The 20,481-nt window shown below is 43.6% G+C and overlaps 1 protein-coding gene across 1 annotated transcript in view; it reads left to right on the top strand.

Moving 5' to 3' along the window:
• iqgap3 (IQ motif containing GTPase activating protein 3) overlaps positions 1-20,481 on the top strand; it is a gene marked incomplete at both ends in the record, with an annotated part of 42,310 nt that extends 21,829 nt beyond the window's left edge. Inside the window, 20 exons of the mRNA XM_080540058.1 lie at positions 1,205-1,375; positions 1,699-1,782; positions 1,960-2,031; positions 2,187-2,256; positions 2,660-2,868; positions 3,231-3,383; positions 4,532-4,695; positions 6,160-6,384; positions 7,439-7,579; positions 7,803-7,887; positions 8,144-8,376; positions 8,756-8,888; positions 9,855-9,957; positions 10,658-10,805; positions 11,830-11,917; positions 17,296-17,508; positions 19,376-19,542; positions 19,777-19,905; positions 20,055-20,163; positions 20,368-20,481. Of these exons, the coding sequence (XP_080396184.1) occupies positions 1,205-1,375; positions 1,699-1,782; positions 1,960-2,031; positions 2,187-2,256; positions 2,660-2,868; positions 3,231-3,383; positions 4,532-4,695; positions 6,160-6,384; positions 7,439-7,579; positions 7,803-7,887; positions 8,144-8,376; positions 8,756-8,888; positions 9,855-9,957; positions 10,658-10,805; positions 11,830-11,917; positions 17,296-17,508; positions 19,376-19,542; positions 19,777-19,905; positions 20,055-20,163; positions 20,368-20,481 (2,811 nt within the window). The remainder of the gene's footprint in view (positions 1-1,204; positions 1,376-1,698; positions 1,783-1,959; positions 2,032-2,186; positions 2,257-2,659; positions 2,869-3,230; positions 3,384-4,531; positions 4,696-6,159; positions 6,385-7,438; positions 7,580-7,802; positions 7,888-8,143; positions 8,377-8,755; positions 8,889-9,854; positions 9,958-10,657; positions 10,806-11,829; positions 11,918-17,295; positions 17,509-19,375; positions 19,543-19,776; positions 19,906-20,054; positions 20,164-20,367) is intronic.

Here is a 20,481-nt window from a genome sequence, read left to right as displayed (position 1 = left end):
CACCACTCTATCGGGGAGTCGAACAGTTCTTTTAGGGTCCTCCACTCCAGGTAGCGCCTGGAGAAGGAATGCACCACTGTTGGGTCCTGAAGGATCGATGTATTCATCCTCCAGGTACCCCTACCCGCTCTTGTTTGGCCATCCCATTCCAGGGACACTGTCAACATCCTGTGGTCCGAGAAGTGGGCCGCCTGGCTGGTCAGGGTTCCCATCCTCAGACCTGGCGAGAGCAAGAACATGTCTATCCTGGAGGAAGAATTCCCGGAGGAACTCACCCTTGTGTGTGTCGGCGGGGAGGTGCCACCGGCGTCTACCAGTTGGAAGTCGTCTATGATGGACTGAAGTTCTGTAGTGGATCGGTCTCTCCTGGGCCTGCTGCGGTCCTCATCCCGGAGGGCACAGTTGAAATCTCCCCCCACTAGGACTGGTGTGGGGATGAGGAGGAGAGACCGAAGTTTCTTGAAAAGGGAGACTCTCTTGGCCACGTTGGTTGGGCCGTACACATTGATGACCCTCAGCGGCGAAAGTACACTGGACATAGGTAACACATAGAGAGGCTTCTCGTCTCTCTCTCCATCCTACACTACACTACACTACGCATCCTATACTACACTACACTACGCTAGCTCGCGGTGTTCGGGTGACAGCCAGGGCGCGTTCGTAAATACGCTCTGGAAATCTGATCAGCACTCACGGAATGCCTCTTGTCCAATCAAATGACTTGGTCCCTTTATGACGTTGAACCCAGTGTGCGCTCCGGGGCTCTCAGAGCGAATTTACGAACGCAGCCTCAAGTTCAATACTCGCGACACACACGGACTGGTCCAGTTTCAGCGCTTGTGGGTGTGTCTAGCGCTGTGAAGGTCTGAAAAGCGGCCTAAACTTTTTTTTGGGTTGAGAAATCTGAATGGTGGCGGAGGAAATTCCATCGTGGCGGACCGCCACAATGAAATGCATGTAGAGGAAACACTGGGTTATTTTTTTCAGAGTGGGGCAGTCCCACTCATATTTTTCATTTTATTGGATAGAGATAGTGAAGGTAGACAGGAGAGTAAGGAGGAGAAGGCATGTCAGCAGGGCATGGGCCGGATTCGAACCCATGCCGACATGGGCATATGTGTGCACTGTAGACCACGGTGCTAGACCACTGCACCACCCCAGGCCACAAGCTACCCTTTTCTAAACTCTCCATCACCCCCTGCAGTCGGTGCTGAGCAGCGTGACGTCGAAACACAGTCGGCAGGGCCAATGGAAGGCCAGCGAGGGCCTGGTGGTGAGTCTGCAGGCCAGGGTCCGGGGCTTCCTACTCAGGCAGAGGCTTGGGGCCCGCTTGCACTTCCTCAACACCCAGCTCCCGGCTGTCCTCACCATCCAGGTCAGTAGCCTCTTAACCAGTCCTTACAGACACCTCTTAACCAGTCCTTACAGACACCTCTTAACCAGTCCTTACAGTCACCTCTTAACCAGTCCTTACAGTCACCTCTTAACCAGTCCTTACAGACACAATCTGTCATTGGTAAAAGCCTTTTTTGATGGGCTGATGTTTTGTTGTTTTTCAAATGACAGATAGTGTCTTCACCACACAAAACCCTACAACACTAGTACAGAACAGATTACACTTTCCTAAGTGTTCATGGTGTTCGTGTGTGTCTGTCCGTGTGTCTGTCCGTGTGTCTGTCCGTGCGTCTGTGTTTCCAGTCCCACTGGAGGAGGTTCGTTCAGGAGAGGGCCTACAGAAGAAGGCTGCAGTACCTCTACCAGAACTGGAGAGCTGTGGTTAAGGTTTGTTTAACTATCTATTCACTACTGTATACGTCTCCTTCTTACACATTCGATTGAAAGTCTAGTGGTGTCGTAAAATGTAGGTGCCACTCATTATGCAGTATAGTTACATAGTCTGTGATCCACATCCCAAGTTCTATTGTTTGTTTGATTTCTGCTTGTGTGCGCGTCTCATAGATCCAGGCCACTGTGAAGATGTGGCTGGCTCGTAAGAAATACAAGTCCCGCCAACGCTTCTTCAGACGACATGTGAGCGTGCATCCGTCCGTCCCATCGAACTAATCAACAAACATTCCATCTCCTCATTTGTCTTAATTAGGTCTAGGTTTTTACCACTAACCTAGTGTTTCTCAGGAAATTAAAGTGACGGGAAATAAATGTAACCTCTCCTCTTGACCCTACAGGTTGGTGCCATTGTAAAGATCCAGGCGTTCTTCCGAGCCAACCGGGCCCGCGGGGAATACAGAATGCTTGGTAAGATACCAGCCAAGTTTGCGGCAGCTCAGGGCTGGTGTATACCTATGCTAGTGGAACTGGTAGGGAAACCTAACTTGACCTGACACAAGCACAGAAATGACTCTATGGAAATTCCTGTTCTCTCCTAGTAGACATGGTCAGAAGGAAACCCAAAGGAACACTTTCACAACAGTTGTGGTTCAGTTCAACAGTAACCGCCTCAGCGTTAGGGGAAGGACATTTGGGAAATGTTGTTATCCTACTCTTAAAGGCTTGATGATAAGATGACTAATGGAACCGGATGTGTGTTATTGAAGGGTGAGAACAAAAACGTGCAATTCTGCAATTCTCCTCGGGCCTGTCGTTGAGAAACCCTGCTTTAAACCCTCCCCTCTCCCCTCTCCCCTCTCTCTTTCTCTAGTCCACTCCACTACCCCTCCCCTGTCGGTGGTGCGCAAGTTTGCCCATCTGCTAGACATGGGCGACAATGACATCCGCCAGGAGGGGGAACTGCTGCGGCTGCGGGAGGAGGTGGTGAGGACCATCCGCTCCAACCGCCAGCTAGAGACCGATCTGGACCTCATGGACCTCAAGATAGGCCTGCTGGTCCGCAACCGCGTCACGCTGCAGGTAGGGATGAACATGTTACAGACACACCTACATACACACACCTAGACTGTACATGCATGGTCCCCACATCTGTTTATGCTAGGAGCTAACTCCTATCACTGCTGTTTATTCTTTTTTTTTTTACAATGACAGTAAACATGTTGGCTAATAGAAACAAACAGATCTAGAGCGACCCATCTGTACATTCACTACGCTCTTACATATACTCACACACACACACACACACACACGCTCACACACACACACACGCTCACTCGAGTGCTGCAGGACACAAGCATGTTGGCCTCAAACATCATGTCTCGTTTTACCTGAAGTATACTTTGTTTTCTCACTCCTGTGTCTGTCAACCTCTGTGAGTACAGGAGGTGGTTTCCCACTGCAAGAAACTGACCAAGAAGAACAAGGAGCAACTGTCAGACATGATGTCTTTGGACAAGGGCAAGGGGCTCAAGGCCTTGAACAAAGAGCGGAGGGGGAAACTAGAGGCCTACCAGCACCTCTTCTACCTGCTCCAGGTGAGCGGAGGGCCACACTCACCCTCCCCCCACATAAGAAAAGGGATATGAAATGACAAAGATGGGATGCTTGAAAACCACGAAAACCTTAAAATGCAAGAGTTTTTAGAGTCAAGATTAGGACGTTTTATTTGTGCTGTGACATGACTTCTTCTGCTGACTTCAAGTTCTATCTGCATGGGGCAGATATATGTACAGTATCTCTGTAGGGACTTTGAAGTGTTCTGAACTGTGCAGAAACAGCTTGTCTGCTCGTACAAGCAAATGCCTCCAAATTCATTGGATTTTACTTCCTCATACAGTAAGACAATGGCCCAAAACATACGGTAGTACTGCCATAACAACTATTGATATTTTTTAGGGCCAAAAAGTCTTGACTGGTCAAGTCAATCTTTGGATTTAAATCCACTTAAACATGCATTTAATTTCCTGCTTTTACGGTATATACTTTTTAGTAAACTGCAACTTGAGGATAACTAGTGGTTGGCACCATGCAGTGAAGCCTTTATAGTTCGGCTGGTGACGTATTCTGTGGATGGTAGTCTCTGTCTGATACATTCACATATACCTCGTACAGAGTGTTCCTGATCAGTGGGATAGTTGTTTTGGGGGTATTTCTTAATCATGTTGAGCGTTCTTCGGTCATCCGCTGTGGAAGTCTTCCTTGGCATACCCAGACAGTTTGCCATTGCTGAGCTCACCAGTGCTTTCTTTCTTATTTAATTATGTTTTGTTTTTTTTGCATCTACCTTCACCTATGTTTCTGATTGATCTTTTAAAATGTCAGCCTCATTATGGTTTCCTTGACCTTATAGAAGACTCCAAAGGCAAATACAAAGTCTAGAATCAATACTAGATGTAATTTGTGTAGGCATAAGAGAGCTGTCAGTGATGGTTCTGACTAACCAGAAACTGTCATGCCAATTGTCCCATTACGGTACTTGGTGCCCTAAAATAGTGTGTATACATAGTGTTTCTGTTTCTAAATGATAAAACCAATATATACCGGTACACAAATACCACAAAATAAAAGCTGTGAATCTATATTTTAACTTTTTGGAGTATAGAGCCAAAAAAAAGAAACAATGCTTCACTGTCCCTGAACTGAACTGTATATATAACTTGTATGTGTTTTCTTTTTCATTCAGACCCAACCCCTGTACTTGGCCCAGCTCATCTTCCTGATGCCCCAGAACAAGACCACTCGTTTCATGGAGACGGTCATCTTCACACTGTTCAACTACGGCTCTGACTGCAGGGAGGCATACCTGCTGCTGCAGCTGTTCACCACTGCCTTGCGTCATGAGATCAAGTCAGTACACACACACACACACACGCACACACACGCGCACACACACACACACACACACACACACACACACACATATATATTGTGTATATTATACTACATATATATATATATACCAGTGGCGGGCGGTGCATTTCACACCTAGGCCTTCAGTGATGTCCGACACATTCCTACCTGAATTATTCTACCTCTTAATACCATCGTTATGACGCCATGGCTCTAGAAACTAGACAGAAACACAGTATAACCGGGCGTTGCATCACCTTAACATAGTCAGACAAGTACAACAGAGTTATATTAATATTTCCGAAGCATTTTTAATCAATAAATCCGCATTTACAATGAAGAGTGTTAAACTAACATCTTTAAGATCGCTACATTACCCACGTCTGTCGTCTCGTCCACCATAATAGCGACAAAGGGTGCCTTTTTAATCTCCATTTTGATCTCTTCTCCCACTTCAGCAATAGCAAAAATCAGGTCGTTTTGTATTTTGCCTGACGTCCCAGTAAACACTTTGTTTGTGGACAGGTGGTAATGTAAATCTGGGTTGTTTTCAGCCAGAAAAGAAAGAAGCTCAACGTAGTTTCCTGTTTGTGGACTCGGCACTTTTATCGTGTCCCCTAAATGAAAGTTATTGTTTACCCAAAAACAGGACACAATCGATCAGTATTATCGATCAGTCAACGAAAGCTTTCGTTGTGGCGCTCCGTTTCCCTGGCACTTTCAAAAGTTTCACATCTACCGGCATAGTTACACATCTCAATAGTGAATATCAATAGTGCGTATCAATAGTGCGTATCAATAGTGCGTATCCAATCAAAAGACGTGCTGGGTGCTGACATCATTGAGCCTTACAGCAGGCGCCGTTGTTGCTTTTGCTCGCATCTACGTAGGTTAACTAGGAACGCCACAGGTTTTCTCGTTCCAACGTTAAGTTACAGGTCGAATCCGCGGCACCGTTTAGCGTGCAGGCTGGGCAGATTTTGGAGCCCCCTAGCAAAACATTTTGATTGGATAAAAGCTCTAACATAAAGGCCAGCCCTCCAAATCTCAATCGGAGACTGGAAGCAGCGCAACCAAGAGGAAAGCTATGAAATGAAGAGAATAGACTATGGGGAATCATTAATACATATTTGTGGAAAAAATATATTAAAATAAAATGTATATTCTGATGATGTTTAGGCCAGCAGAGAAGGCCTTGCTGGCCCTGACGGCACACCACTGATATATACAGAGTATTATCAGCCAGTACACTTGCTGACCTGTGCAATGTACACACTTACATACACAGTTAAATAAATACTGTTACACATTCCTTGCCCTGCACCAAGAGATCCGTCTGACTGCTCTACCATTCTCTGCATCTAATTATCACTCACAAAGTTCCTATTTCTCACATCCAACTTTCTCTCTCTCTCTCTCTCTCTCTCTCTCTCTCTCTCTCTCTTTCTATCCCTCCCTTAGACTGAATGTAGACCAGCCCCGGGATGTGGTGATGGGGAACCCTACAGTGATTAAGATGCTGGTGAGTTTCTACCGCAATGCGCGTGGTCAGAACGCCCTGAAGGAGATCCTGGGCCCGGCTATCCAAGAGGTGCTGCAGGACCGCACGCTCAGCATCCGCACGGACCCTGTCGATATCTATAAGAGCTGGATCAACCACACCGAGACCCAGACCGGCCACAAGAGGTCAGCACAGAGCAAGACAAACTCATAGATGTAGATTTACACACACACACACACACACACACACACACACACACACACACACACACTCTGTTGATTGTTTTCTTGGGTGACCAGTGAAGAGACGCCACACGTTCCTCTGTCTTTAGTGACAGTTTCTGATGCAGTTGACTGTCCCATATGGGTACCTTGTGGGAGGTGGTGTTGGAGCACCACCTGCGCTGTGGCCCTTTTTATTTTATTTAGTATTCTCTTTTTTGTCACTTTTTTGTTTTAATTGGACAGAGACAGTACAAAAAGACAGGAAGTAAGGAGGAGAGTGTATGTCAGCAGGATATGGGCCGTTTTGTAGCCAGCTAGCGCTTTTGTTGTCTGCTGTGTTGCTTGTTGTTGCACTTGTCATTGTGATGCAGACAGCTAAGCGTTGTTGTTGTTTGCAATGTTGTGTTGCACGCTACTGTTGTGTAGCTGCGTTTTGTGTTTAATACATTGCACGTCGTTTGTGTATTTAGGGGTCGTCTTTTGTAGGTTGAGCATGAGAAAGAGATGAAGCATCTGGAGGTGAATGCTATTAGCGCAGGGGTAAGGTTACAGGAGAGCGATGGTAAACTTTACGGAGGTAGGAATATCATAATGGTACTCCCTTTCCGTGAGGCAGAGATAAATAATAATAAGATAAATAGCCGCCTTCTCCGCTTTTGAGCGGATTGCCTTGTCGCTGAAATAGCCAAAAGATGCCTGGACGATGTTGTTACATTGTGTATTAGACTGGTAAAGCACAGGAGGTGTATTTTCCTCTGGAGATTTTTCCTCTGGACACTGGAACAGAGCCACGACTATGAGATGACAATGCCTTAGGATGTCACCACGGAACAATAAATGGAACCCAATAAGGTTATTGACATGCAACAGATTTACAGTGACCGTGCACAGGCTTACTGTTTAAAAAAAAATAAAACACGCACACACAGCTTTAGACTGGCAGGTAAGACCGATGCAGACGCAGACGCACACTGATATTGGATGGCTGTTTTAACTGGTGCTGTGATCTTCTCAGCTCCCTGCCCTATGAGGTGAGTGCGGAACAGGCCCTGGCCCACCCTGAAGTGCACCGCCGTCTGGACATCGCCATCGTTAACCTTAAGAACCTCACGGACCGCGTGCTCAACGCCATCACCAACAACCTGGACAGACTTCCGTAAGTGTCGTTACCATAAGAAAAGTAAATATTCAACCATAACATTCCATTATGGATGTAGTCTCACATCATAACGTTTATGTATTGCAGTTCACCCACCCACCCACAATCTACTCCATTTAAATACAATGCCCTTCAATCATCTCCAGTAACCTGCACTTTTAAATGCTCATTTGTAAGAATTCCACACTTGATTCAACAAGACTGATTCCTGATGTTCTAGGTATGGGATGCGCTACACAGCCAAGGTCCTCAGAGATGTTCTCCATGAGAAGTTCCCGCAGACAAGCGAAGAGGAGCTGTATAAGGTACATTGACTCTACACTATTTACAAATCAAAGATTTCTATTATTTATTTTTTGCTTGAAAGAATGCCACTAGGCTGGCTAGCATCTGATGATGAACATTTTGATTTAAAACATTCTTACCATAAATATAGGTATAAATAAATAAAACCCTAATACCATAAATATTTAACGTGCTACATAAGTGGTCCTTAGAAAATCAAACATACATTTTGTTACGCCCTTTGTAGTGATTTATGTCTGTTTGTTTGATTGGCAGATTGTGGGGAATCTGGTATATTACCGCTACATGAACCCTGCTGTGGTGGCACCGGACGGCTTTGACGTGGTGGACTTCTCGGTCGGTTCCACCCTTCTACCAGAACAGCGTCGTATTTTGGGTTCAATAGCCCGCATCCTGCAGCATGCCGCAGCCCACAAACACTTCCACGGAGACAGTGCCCATCTGCGCTCCCTCAACGAATACATTACCATGACCCATGCCAAATTCAGGTACGGGGTCCCACAGGGGTGTGTTTAAGGGCCTTTCCACATTTGTCAGCGAGAACAGTGTTTTTTCAATCCAGGGCCTGGGGAGGCTTTCTTTTGTTATTATTAGCTTAACCTTTTTTCATTTTCAAAGTAAATTATGTTTTACCCAAAAGCCGTTTCTGTCGTTGATGTTGGTGAGAACTGTCAGATTAGTTAATATATTTGATTAATAATTGGCACTGCCCCTCCTTTCAAATGTGAGCCACACAGCTCTACTTAATATTAGCATAAACATAGATTTTTTTTTATTTTAACATCCTTTTGAATGCTACCAACACCCTCTTTAAGCATTTGCATAAAGCCACTGTCAGACACCACTCATGTACTGTATATGTTCCAGTAAGTTCCTCCGTGCCGCCTGTGATGTGCCAGAGCCAGGGGAGCGCTTCAGCATTGATGAGTACTCTGAAATGGTCATCCTCAACAAGCCTGTTATCTACATCTCCATCAGTGAGCTGCTCAACACCCACAAGGTCTGGATGGAACTGTGGTAGAATTCACTATCACAGAATACCAAACTTCTGATTTAAGAGAATAAGAGTCACCATCGTATACAGTAGGGCTGGGACGACGCGTCGACGTAGAGCCTTATATTGCATTATATTACATTATATTTTGAATGGTCATCTGGTGCCTGAATATTGTGTTTTCCTTTACATAAATAATGACATTTCCACCATAAATTGATGCAGAAAGGGCACAAATTGGTGCATATCAATTCACCAGAATGCAAGAAATTAAGTGTTTGATGTTTAAGGACCCCCAGACAGCCCTGCTTCATGGGTCCCCCCCGATGTCAAACACCACTGGTACCACCTCCGCCTCATTTTGAGCCAGGCAAAACCCTGATGGCCATGTTGGCATTCAAGTTGGCTAAACATAGCAGTGAGTCTGCCCTGTGTATGGGGCTGTTTGACAGAGGCAGTTACAGTAGTAGTAGTAGTAGTAGTAGTAGTAGTAGTAGTAGTAGTAGTAGTAGTAGTAGTAGTAGTAGTAGTAGCAGCAGGTCGCCGAATTAAAGGTGACTGTGTTTAATTGCGGGCCCACAGACAGCCCCCATACATCAGCTGATCATTTAAAGGGGCGGCCGTCTGAGTAATGTGCATGTCACACGCTGCTTTGTTTTATAAGAGCAGCAGCTATTACCCAGAGTGCTTTATAAAGACACTGTTAAACAGAGAGAGACAATACAGCCATTATTTTGGGAAAAATTAAGTGATACATTAACCGAACAGTAAAAAAAATAATCCTTAGACTAATCGTTAAATTAGTCGTTAGACTAATCGACTAACCGGAAAATAATCGCTAGATTAATCGTTAGAAAAATAGTCGTTTGGGACAGCCCTAGTATACAGACATCTAATTGTTCTCTTAAAGACCCGTGGACCTGTGGATTGTAACACGTGTGTTGCTCATTGTGTCTGTGTTTGTGTCTCCAGCTTCTGCTCGAGCACCAGGACGCCCTGTGCTCAGGCCCCTCTGACCCACTGCTGGCTCTGTTGACAGACCTCGGGAAGGTGCCTACTATCCAGGCTCTGGTTGGTAAGTGTTGAAGTTCAATGTGTTATTGTCATATGTACTGGGGTACAGGAGGGTGTATGACTGTATAATGGAATTCTTTACTGGCAAGCCTGCCTCTTCTTTCTTTCATTCTCTCCCTGCCTGTCTCTTCATTCCTTTTCTTCCCTGCCTGCCTGCCTCTTCATCCCTTTATTCCCACCCTGCCTGCTTCTTCTTCCCTTCTACCTTCTTCCTATTCCCACCCTGACAGCAGAACTGAAGACTTATCACAGCTTTGAATCATAATATGTAAAATGTGCTTTTCCATTGATGTCAGGTCCTTACTGCTATAACAAGCAGTAAGTTATCATTTCTTTAAAGGAATATATACAGTGGGGGAAAATAAGTATTCTTCTTCAATACTTTTTTAATTCAACATATTTGAATTATATATATCTCCATTGCAGCAGGGAATGTAAAAATGTCTGGTCTAAATTTCATGTGAATAGCTGCAATGGAAATATGTTGAATTTACAAATTGTTCATGTTTTGAAAACGTATTTCTCCCCACTGTATATATATCTCTGTTTCTTATTGTATCGGATGTTTACATGTTCCTTGAAACACTGTACGATTTTTGTACATCTCAGATTGCAATAGATGCATTGCAATACATGTTTGGTTAACTGTTATGTATTGAGCTTTACTGGTCCATGAAGCATGTGTGATTGTGCCATGGCAGGGGAGGGTGCACTGAACCCAGGCGACCCCCAGACGGAGCAGACGCTGGCCCAGTACAGCAAGATGGAGGTGTCCCTCACCCTCACCAGCAGGTTTGATGTGTTTAGGGGCTCAGACGACCGGCCCGACGCTAAGGGGATCCTACTCAGGTAGGGAACACGAACACACACACACACACACACCAGGCTGTCAAAATGTCCCAAAAACTAGATTAGAATATTTGTTTATATATAATATTTCAAATATCTACATTTAAGTGTATGTGTGAAAAATCAATGTCAAACCGTCTCCCGAGTGTAGAAGAATGTAACATGTATCTCAGGCACTGAGTTACATAATCCAAGGGGGGTTGGGTGGCAGCAGCACATTGTAATTGTTTTCAGTTGTTCCTGAAAACCTGATTGATAGTTAGTATCCGCCCGGTTACCTCCGTTACATTAGCAGAAACAAAACACATCATTCACCAATCAGGTGGTCTTATGATATTCACGCTGGCTTTTTCCCTGTTGCAAATTTAGATACTGTAGAGAAACATATAAACTGCCGGGTCTTCTCTTGTTCAAGTGGGAACGTGCAAGTGGGGGAGAGAGTGAACTGGGGTGCGACTCCAGTCTCTCGCTACCGCAAATAGTTTGTCAAAACGTCACACATGCAATGCTTCAAGAGAGGAGCCGTCTGGTTCGGGTTAAGAACCGAGCTCTACGCTGGCCTCCACATTAAGCTCTGAGCTCTCAGCCATGTTGATGGATAGATTTGATGTCAGCGGCAGTAGAAGAAAATAAATGATTGCCTGGGAATGAGCGCTTGGGGAAGTAACCAGGCAGGGGACAGACTGACTCACTGAGAGCACATATGAGATTTCACATACAGAAACACATAAAGAATATTCAAATATTGCATTTAGCGTTTTGTTTTTACAAACACAAACACAAACACACACACACACACACACACACACACACACACACACACACACAGGTTGCATGACATTAGCAACGGATGTCTTGTAAGATAATTTGGAAAAATAGGTTCTCGTCGGCCTGGGTCGCTGGAATCGAAAAGCATTTTGTAATGCTCTTTATAAATCATCAGGTCTTTATAGAATTGTTAGGGATGTTTGTGATATTTCTTTATTTAGGGTACGGTACTTAATGTAAAATGTATGTGTTTTAGCACCAAGCAGCTGATCCTTGATGTGATCCGAACCCAACCCGGAGACACACTGAGTGAGGTGCTCAGAGCCTCCACCTCACAGGATCAGGTACATTTCACTGGCTCTTTCACTTCCCCTCCTTCTCTTTCATCCCTCCATGTCTCTTTAGAGCTTCTACGACAGTTTCAGCCCTCTCTCTGGTTGTGTTGAACATGTCCCTTTCTTCATCTGGGTCTGCCTTTATAACCACAGATCTGAGAACCGAATAGATTCAAAACGAATCCAGACACCCGAAGCTCTTTGTTAAGTGGGAGAAGTCACTACCAATGGGTAGCACCCACAAGTGATGCAGTGTTTCCCCTACCATTGCCTTGGGGGGGCGGGCCGGCCCCCCAACGGAACCCCCCGCCCCCCCAAGAAAGAGGAACTATTACAGACGTAGACACCAAACATCTGACAAGTAGGCTAAAATATCTGCTTTTTTTTAAATGCCCCCACCCGAATCTGGCAAGTGGCAAGTCCATAGGCTCGTTGGTAACGTTAGTCCGCCAGTAGTCTCGCATAGCCAAACCTATCTCTCCACACTTCGCTTCGCGCTGGACACACTCGCACACTCGCGTACAAGATTGTGCGCGAATGTGTGCGCGCGACGCGAGACAGTTTTTGCAGGGTGACATGTCTGCAGATGAAAGTAAGCAAGTTGAAACGTTAGCAAATATAATTGCTGAGTGTTCTAGAGCAAGTTGGTTCAAATTGGTCGTTATTATTATGACTAGAAAGTGTCTGATTATAGTTCCATGGTATGTAAAATAGTGTCAAAGAACTAGCAAGCTAACTAGCTAGTTCAGAGGTGATTAGATGAGCTAGTCTGCTGCACACATGCCAGCTAAAGAGCTAACTGGATGCACTTTATTATTTTACTTAAAGTAGATATACTATCTTTCTTATTCTGCTAGAATTGGGCTTTATGGTAATACCATAATGGCATATTTACAGTACATGGTCAGTGGATTGAAGCATTGGAAATGTCTGTTTTTTATAGTTGGACATACGATTTTTTTTTCAGGTGAGAGAGTAAAGTCAAAATGACATTATCTGACTGCATTGCCCACAGCAATCCAATATTCAATTATAATTATGTTATAAATTGATATGGATCAATGTATACCTCTTATTAGATTATAAATACTCTGGTTGTTATGTTTGCCTTTTGGTTGACAGCAAAATAGAGAGAGGAGGATAGAGAGGGAGAGAAGGAGAGAGAGCAGGATGGTGCACCAGAGAGAGAGAGAGAGCAAGAACCAGGTGAGAAAGTGGACAGGTAGTCAAGACCACATAAGTAAGTAGCCTTAAGAACCGATGGTTCTCCAGCCTAATGGCCCATAGGGCAGGAGCCTATCTCCTGTTTCAGTAGCGTGAGGCGGCTTAATGTACAAGTTAGTACACCCCTGGACATGACGCTGGTATGTCGCAGGGTCTTACCCCCTGGGGGGGGGTGTCCATGCCACCCCCCCAAGGCAGCAAACCTAGGGGAAACACTGTGATGCCACGACAGCCTTTAGGCACCAGAACGTTTACCACATCAGCTGTCAATGCTGAGTTGAGGAGAATCATTCCAATAAGCAGGGCTTAAAGTACTCCGGCACAGTGCCGGATTTCCGGCGCGGGAGAATAAAATAAAAATAAAAGTGCAATTGCGGCATTGCGCCGACGTGGTGGCGGGGGCGCTGTTTCACAAATAACTTAGCTTTCGTGTTTGCTAGCGAAACAGCTGATAGTTGATGTTGACTGCTCAAGGAGAATACATATTTGAAAGTACAGAATGCCTGAGAGCCTTATATTGCATTATATTACATTATATTTTGAATGGCCATCTGGTGCCTGAATATTGTTTTTTCCTTTACATATATAATGACATTTCCACCATAAATTGATGGCGAAAGGGCACAAATTGGTGCATATCAATTCACCAGAATGCAAGAAATTAAGTGTTTGATGCTCGTTTAAGGACCCCCAGACAGCCCTGCTTCATGGGTCCCCCCCGATGTCAAACACCACTGGTACCACCTCCGCCTCATTTTGAGCCAGGAAAACCCCTGAGTAGTGACGGGAAGCCTTATGGGACGTGGTGCCAAGAAGGAGAATATAAGTGATAGTGGCTTAATATTTACTTTAAAAAAGTAATCAGTTTGTTCTTTTAAAGACATGTATATATTTTATTCTGTATTGTTATAGTGATAGTGGCTTAATAAGTGATGCAATCAGTTTGGCCTTTTAAAGACATCTAATTTTATTTTATTTTTATTAAGTATAAAACAGTATTATGAATGAATGAATGAATGGTCTTTATTGTCATTACAGTTTTTCCCAATTGCTAAAACACAAAAGCCAATTCTCTAAACCAAATGACCAGTTCTCTAAACACATTTAATAAAACTACGGTAGCTCCCATTTGCCAAAACCATAAACACATTTCACATGAAGACACAATTCACAAAACACAATCCTCCTTTTCTCATAAATCTAAACACATTTTGTCTTGCTAAAACACAAGTTGCAAAAAACTCTGCTCAAAATGTCAAATTCTCAAATTAAAGCTCATGTGATGCAAAATGCTTGCCATAGTCAGCAAAATGTTAACACAATGAACACACCTGGCTTCATTCATTAAACATAACAACTCAAAATGTAAGACACTTGTTGCAAATGATTGTGGTGTGTGTGTGTGTGTGTGTGTGCGTGTGTGTGTGTGGTATAGTTCCATAAATAAATAAAAAAACATCACACTCTGAACATTGTTTTCAGTGAGTATTGTTGTGTGTAATGGATCCTCTGTAGTGTTTGCATTGAGTTGTGATACAGTACAGTATTGTACATGTTACGGTACATGTGGGAATACGGTAACATTTTTCAAACCTTTATTTACGTAAAACTCGATAGGACAACAGTGCAACAACTTCGCGGCTGAACTTTAGTAAAATTTCGGACATCATATGCCATTTAAAGGGGGGAAATAGATATCTAAAAATGCATGACTATCATGCAAAATCAGCCTTACTGTAATGTAAAATATGTAATGTTAGATATAACGTTAGACAGGGAGCGCAGATTTATTTTTATGCATGACTATCATACATGTGGGAAAACTAGGGTTAGGGTTAGGTGCTAGGGTTACAGTAAGGTTAGGGTTAGGATTAGGGGTAGGGTTTGAGTTTGAGTTTTGAAGAGAGAAGGTGTGGTTTTGCTTATGTAGCTTTAGAAAAGTGTGTTGTGTTTAGAGTTTTGGGGAAATGGAGGAAAGTTTTGTGAAATGTGTTTTAGCAATTGAGAAAAACTGTAATACAGTACAGGTACCATACAACGCCATTTAGGAGGGGGGGCTCCCTTGGTGCTTGGAAAAAGACTAAAAACACGAGGGCCAAGGGTAAAATAAAAAAGGGAAAAGAGCTGGTTTACATAAATAAAGGCTATGTACACTATCTACTATACTACTATACAATACAATAAAACACTGTGCTGTACTCTATGCTATGCTATAAATATCCTAACTTTTCCTATATCTGAACCTTATGTACACAAGGGTTGTCATATTGCACATAGTATTGTTGCACATTCATTTAAAGTATTAATGCATTTTAACATTGAGACATATATTTTGTATTGACTATAAAATAGTATTAATGCATTTAAACATTGAGACAAGAAGCTGTCTTCTGTACCCGCTCTCCCAATATCTCAAACTGTGACCCCCCTCCCCAAGAAAAAGTTTCAGGCACAGGATTTTTTCCCACTTTAAGCCCTGAATAAGTAATCAGGTGTTCAAAATAATTTCATTTTGTAAAACTCGGATGAAAATGAAAAACAACACTGTGGAGGAGGAGGTTCTTCAGGCTCAATAGAATTGTCTATTCGATGGATCCAATCACTTTGCGTAATTTTTTGGTGGTTAGAGAAACATTGGCTGTGAAAAGACAATAGGTAGCCATGAAGGATTGAGGCAGGATTGGGAATTTAGCTGGGACAACGGCTGGATTCAGAATTTAGCCAGGACACCCGTGTTACTACCGTCACTGCTGTCCCGTACCGTAGCAGAACCCGTGCTCCCGCTTTGTTTTGCTTTTTCCACTCCCAACCGGGCCGTAGTACCCGCACTGATTTTAGCTACCCTTTCTGACTTGGAGCGAAAGGTACTATCCGTGCTACGATGTGACGCTGCAGACCGCTGATTGGTTTGATAAGTGACGCGTCATACAGCTGTTGTTTACAATGGTCCGAGAGCCTTGAGACCGAAAGCTTTGAGTGTGCAAATGCTGCTTTTTTGCACTCTATTTGATACTTCAGCTGCAGCACCCCAGCTAAGTCTGATCACGGATGAGCGGTGGTATTTTCATTATATTGGGAATTTACATGGTGAAATGCATTATTTTCTTAGACATGACTACATCGTCATGATTACAGAGATGCCACTTGAAATGCATTAAACCCAAGTTTATTTGTGTCTTACACACGTTCGCCTAGTGTTTGACAGCCTGTAGCCTAGTCACGAATGGTCCCAGTATTGTAGCTTCAGACGGAACAATTTGGTTGTTATTGTGCTTGCTGTAGCAAGCCCACGATATGTTATTGCTCATATATAGCCTATTTATTTTAATCCTGTTCTTTTACCAACTGCTAAGACCACAATATAGTAAACTAGTTACTTTAGCTAGCTAAAGATATTGGCCCCCCAAATCATTTTACAACTTGTTTAGCAATTATGTTACAATGTTTCTGTCGAACCCCGCAGTGAAGGTATCTAAGCAATGTAATGTAGCTAGCGAACTGAAGTGGGGGGAAAATGTCAGATCAGATATATAAACGGGACACATTTTGGGAATATATATGGTAACTTTCTCACCTGAAAACATATTAAAACAACAACAACAAAAAAAGGATGTTAACACTTGTAGAGCCAAAATTACAGCTTTTAGCCAATGGAGGTTTAAAATTGAGGATTTAAAATCCACGCTGCCGGCCGGTGCGAAATACATTCTAGGAGGCAGGTCTGTTGTGTATAATGGAGAAACGTTTCTGAAAATACTGTACGGGTAAGGTACAAATGCGTGCCGTCCTGTACCGTACCCGGTCTGGTCAATGGAGAAGCGCCATATCAGTACTACAGTGCCCTCCATAAGTATTGGAAAAAGGACGCATCTTGTCTTCTTTTAGCTCTGTACTCTAACAGTTAAAAGACAAGAGTTTTTGAGTTACACAAAGTATAGTGTAAAAAGATACATTTAAGCAACTCAAGTTTGATTGGTGTGAATAGCTTAAAAGCTGTAGCATACTGAACATTTTGAAGAATAAGTATGAGCAATAACAATAGTTGGACTTGCTGAAGCAAGCCCACTAATTCAACTTGTATTAAAACCATGGGAGGTCAAAACAAAGACCAAGAGAGGCCTGTAGGGCTAATGCATTGTGTTCTATCGCACCCTCATCAACAGGAAGTGCAGCACGGGTGGATGATGCACCGTCGCGCCCAGCAAGACGCCCGCACTCCGGAGAAGATGAAGAGAAACAAGTCGCTCGTTGCCGACGGCAACCTGACTCTGGAGGAGAAGAAGAGGAAGATCCAGAGGAGCCTGAGGAGGCTGGAGAGTCTGGGAGTCCTGACCCCACCAGACTCAGAGACCCAGATACTACAGCTCATAGCCAAGGTATACACACACACATACCCCTAGATTCCATTAAGAATAACAGGGTATCCGCAGTGTCTTGAAAAGTATTAAAAGTTGATAAATCAATTTTGAGAAAATCAAGACCCTTAATAAGTATTAAAAAGTCTTATCACGATTTTATGAGGTCTTGAATTTTGTTGGTATTTTTCTGAATTAGACTCTGTCCAAAGAGTTTGAGTCCTAAAAACTTGTAGTAAAAGTTCGTGAATTTATTAGTTTTATTAAAAAAACAAAGATGAACCGGAAATTCTGTTGTATGATAGTGGGTCTAGTCTATTGCAAACTAAAACTTTTAAGTTAAAGGCGTCACTGATGTCAACGGTTACAGCTCGAAGTGGTCGTGAGGTCTGGAAAGGTCTTTAAAAAGTCTTAGAAAGGTATTGAAATTAACCTCAAGATTCCTGTATATACCCTGAATAACCAAAATGCTATTTTACCATGCTCTTAAGTTAAGATAAATTGGATTTCAAGGAGTTTACGCTCAGGCCAATATCTGAAACTCACTCTACGTGTCATTAACGCTGCATGTGAACCGTAGACATTAAATGGGAGAACCTGGTGACGATTATGTCGTGCGGTATTAACAGACCCTTTATCTAGCCCACAATATCACATTAATGCACATAGGAAGAATGAGAATAGAGTAGAGTTTCAAAGAAAAACCCTGACTAAGTCTAATCATACGTGTCCATACGTGTCAAGGACAACACAGGAGAGAAGCTCAAAAGCCGCCTTGCTCGGATGCGCAAGTGAGGTAGCATACTACGGCACATGCCATATCATCATGGTTCCTGGTTCTGTTCTGGCCATCGACATATCCTGTGTGTCATCCCCCGTCTCTCTCACCCATCATTCCTGTCAATCTCTACTGTCTCTATCCCGATAAAGCAGAAATGCCCTAGAAACATTTATATATATATATATTATAAGACCGAGCTGTGCTGAGATTGTGCTGTCCTAATCTCCTTAAATATCATTCCCCTTGCCAACAAAAGGACACAAGTATGAGACACATCAGGTATGAGATTACAATCTGAAAGTAATTGACAAGAGGCAAGGTGCCATTTCTTCAGGATGTCCATCAGGCATGGACATTCAACTGTCGATCAAACTATCACTGTCTGTCATCAAATCCATCTACAATGCTACAGCTCATAGCCACACACACACACACACACACACACACACACACACACACACACACATGTTTGGAGAAAAAAGGATATGCCCAAGATTTACAGCATGCCACCTCATCTCAGAAATGTGGTTTGGGCATGTATAGCTTCCACTAGAACTTAGTTAACTGGTCTTAATTTATGAAGCTACTAGTGCTGACAGCAGCAGAAGAATGTATTTTGATGTGTACAGAAACATCTTGTCTGCTCGAGAACAAAGAAAGGCCTCCAAATTCACTGGATGGTGCTTCATCATACAGTGATCCCAAACATACTGCCATAGCAACTACTAGTAGGGATGCACCGATACCAGTACTCGTACCCGATACTGTACTCGTAAAATTACATACATTACATGTACAGATACATCTGCTCCCGATACCACTTTATGGTAACGTACTCTCTTGTAGCAGGTAGCCAGAGGAGGAGCCATGTCAGCAGTTAAAAAAAAAAAAAAAAATTTTTATTGTTTTCCTTTTTTTTTTTTTTATATATATACTGTATATTACGAAGGTTTAAGTGTTGAAGAGCCGACTCAATATAACAAACCACGGTTTTAGGACCACTAAACACTGAACAAACACAATTTGTTATGGAGGGCACTGTGTACCTTCATCCTGTCTGAGCATAAAGAAGAGTGTTTTCTGAACCCTGACCCTCCCACCCCTCAGGACATCCGTCATCAGCGTCTGTACCGCCAGCGTCGTCAGGCAGAGCTGGTGAAGCTCAGACCCACCCTGATCAGCTTGCACTCCAAGAGCTCCTTCCACAGCGAACAGGTGGACTACTATAGCCAGTACATCACCACCTGTCTGGACAACCTCACCGCGAAGCACAGGTACGCACACACACACACACACACACACACACACTACACTCCTCTGACAGCAGCACCCAGCCACCATCACTTGTCTGGACAACCTGACCACCAAATATAAGTACATACACACACTTCTTAAACTTCAGGTGGATCGCCCATGCTTGCAGCAATTTCACTTTGTTGCTTCTGCTGACTCTCTCTCTCTCTCTCTCTCTCTCTCTCTCTCTCTCTCTCTCTCTCTCTCTCTCTCAGTAAGGTGAATGGAAAGAAGGCAACAGAGAGCAAAGGGAAGAAGAGCAAGCAGGCCACTCTCACCTACACCGCCGCCCGCTTACACGAGAAAGGGGTCCTGCTTGAGATTGAGGACCTGCCAGTCACACAGTGAGAATGCATGCACACACACACACACACACACACACACACACACACACACACACACACACACACACACACACACACAGTCCTCTTACCTACTGCCTCCCTGTTGTCCCCAGAAAGGAGCCTAAACATAAATGTGTGTCCCCCCTCAGGTTTAAGAATGTGATCTTTGACATTGTGCCCAGCGAGGAGGGAGGCACGTTCCAGGTGAAGGCTCGCTTCATGGGAGTGGACATGGAGAAGTTCCCTCTCAAATACCAGGTGAGTCAATCAGTTGCTTCATTTTATAAATCATGATTTAGTTCAAGTAAGGTGGAGCTCCAAATTCATGAAAGGATACTAGGAAAGTCTAGGGCCAAAAGAGATGATTGTGGAAACCAAGCTACTGATGATGATGATGATGATGATGATAATGAGTATTCTGGATATACAGTATATGTGTGATAAATGTGTGTGCTCATGCAGGACCTGCTGCAGCTGCAGTACGAGGGTGTGGCTGTGATGAAGATGTTCGACAAGGCCAAAGTCAATGTCAACCTTCTCATCTTCCTCCTCAACAAGAAGTTCTTCAAAAAGTGA

This window comes from Nansenia antarctica (assembly GCF_963989245.1).
Source record: "Nansenia antarctica genome assembly, chromosome: 10".
Taxonomy (NCBI): domain Eukaryota; kingdom Metazoa; phylum Chordata; class Actinopteri; order Argentiniformes; family Microstomatidae; genus Nansenia; species Nansenia antarctica.
Note: the sequence above shows the minus strand (reverse complement) of the source record. Positions and strands in the feature narration are given on the sequence as shown.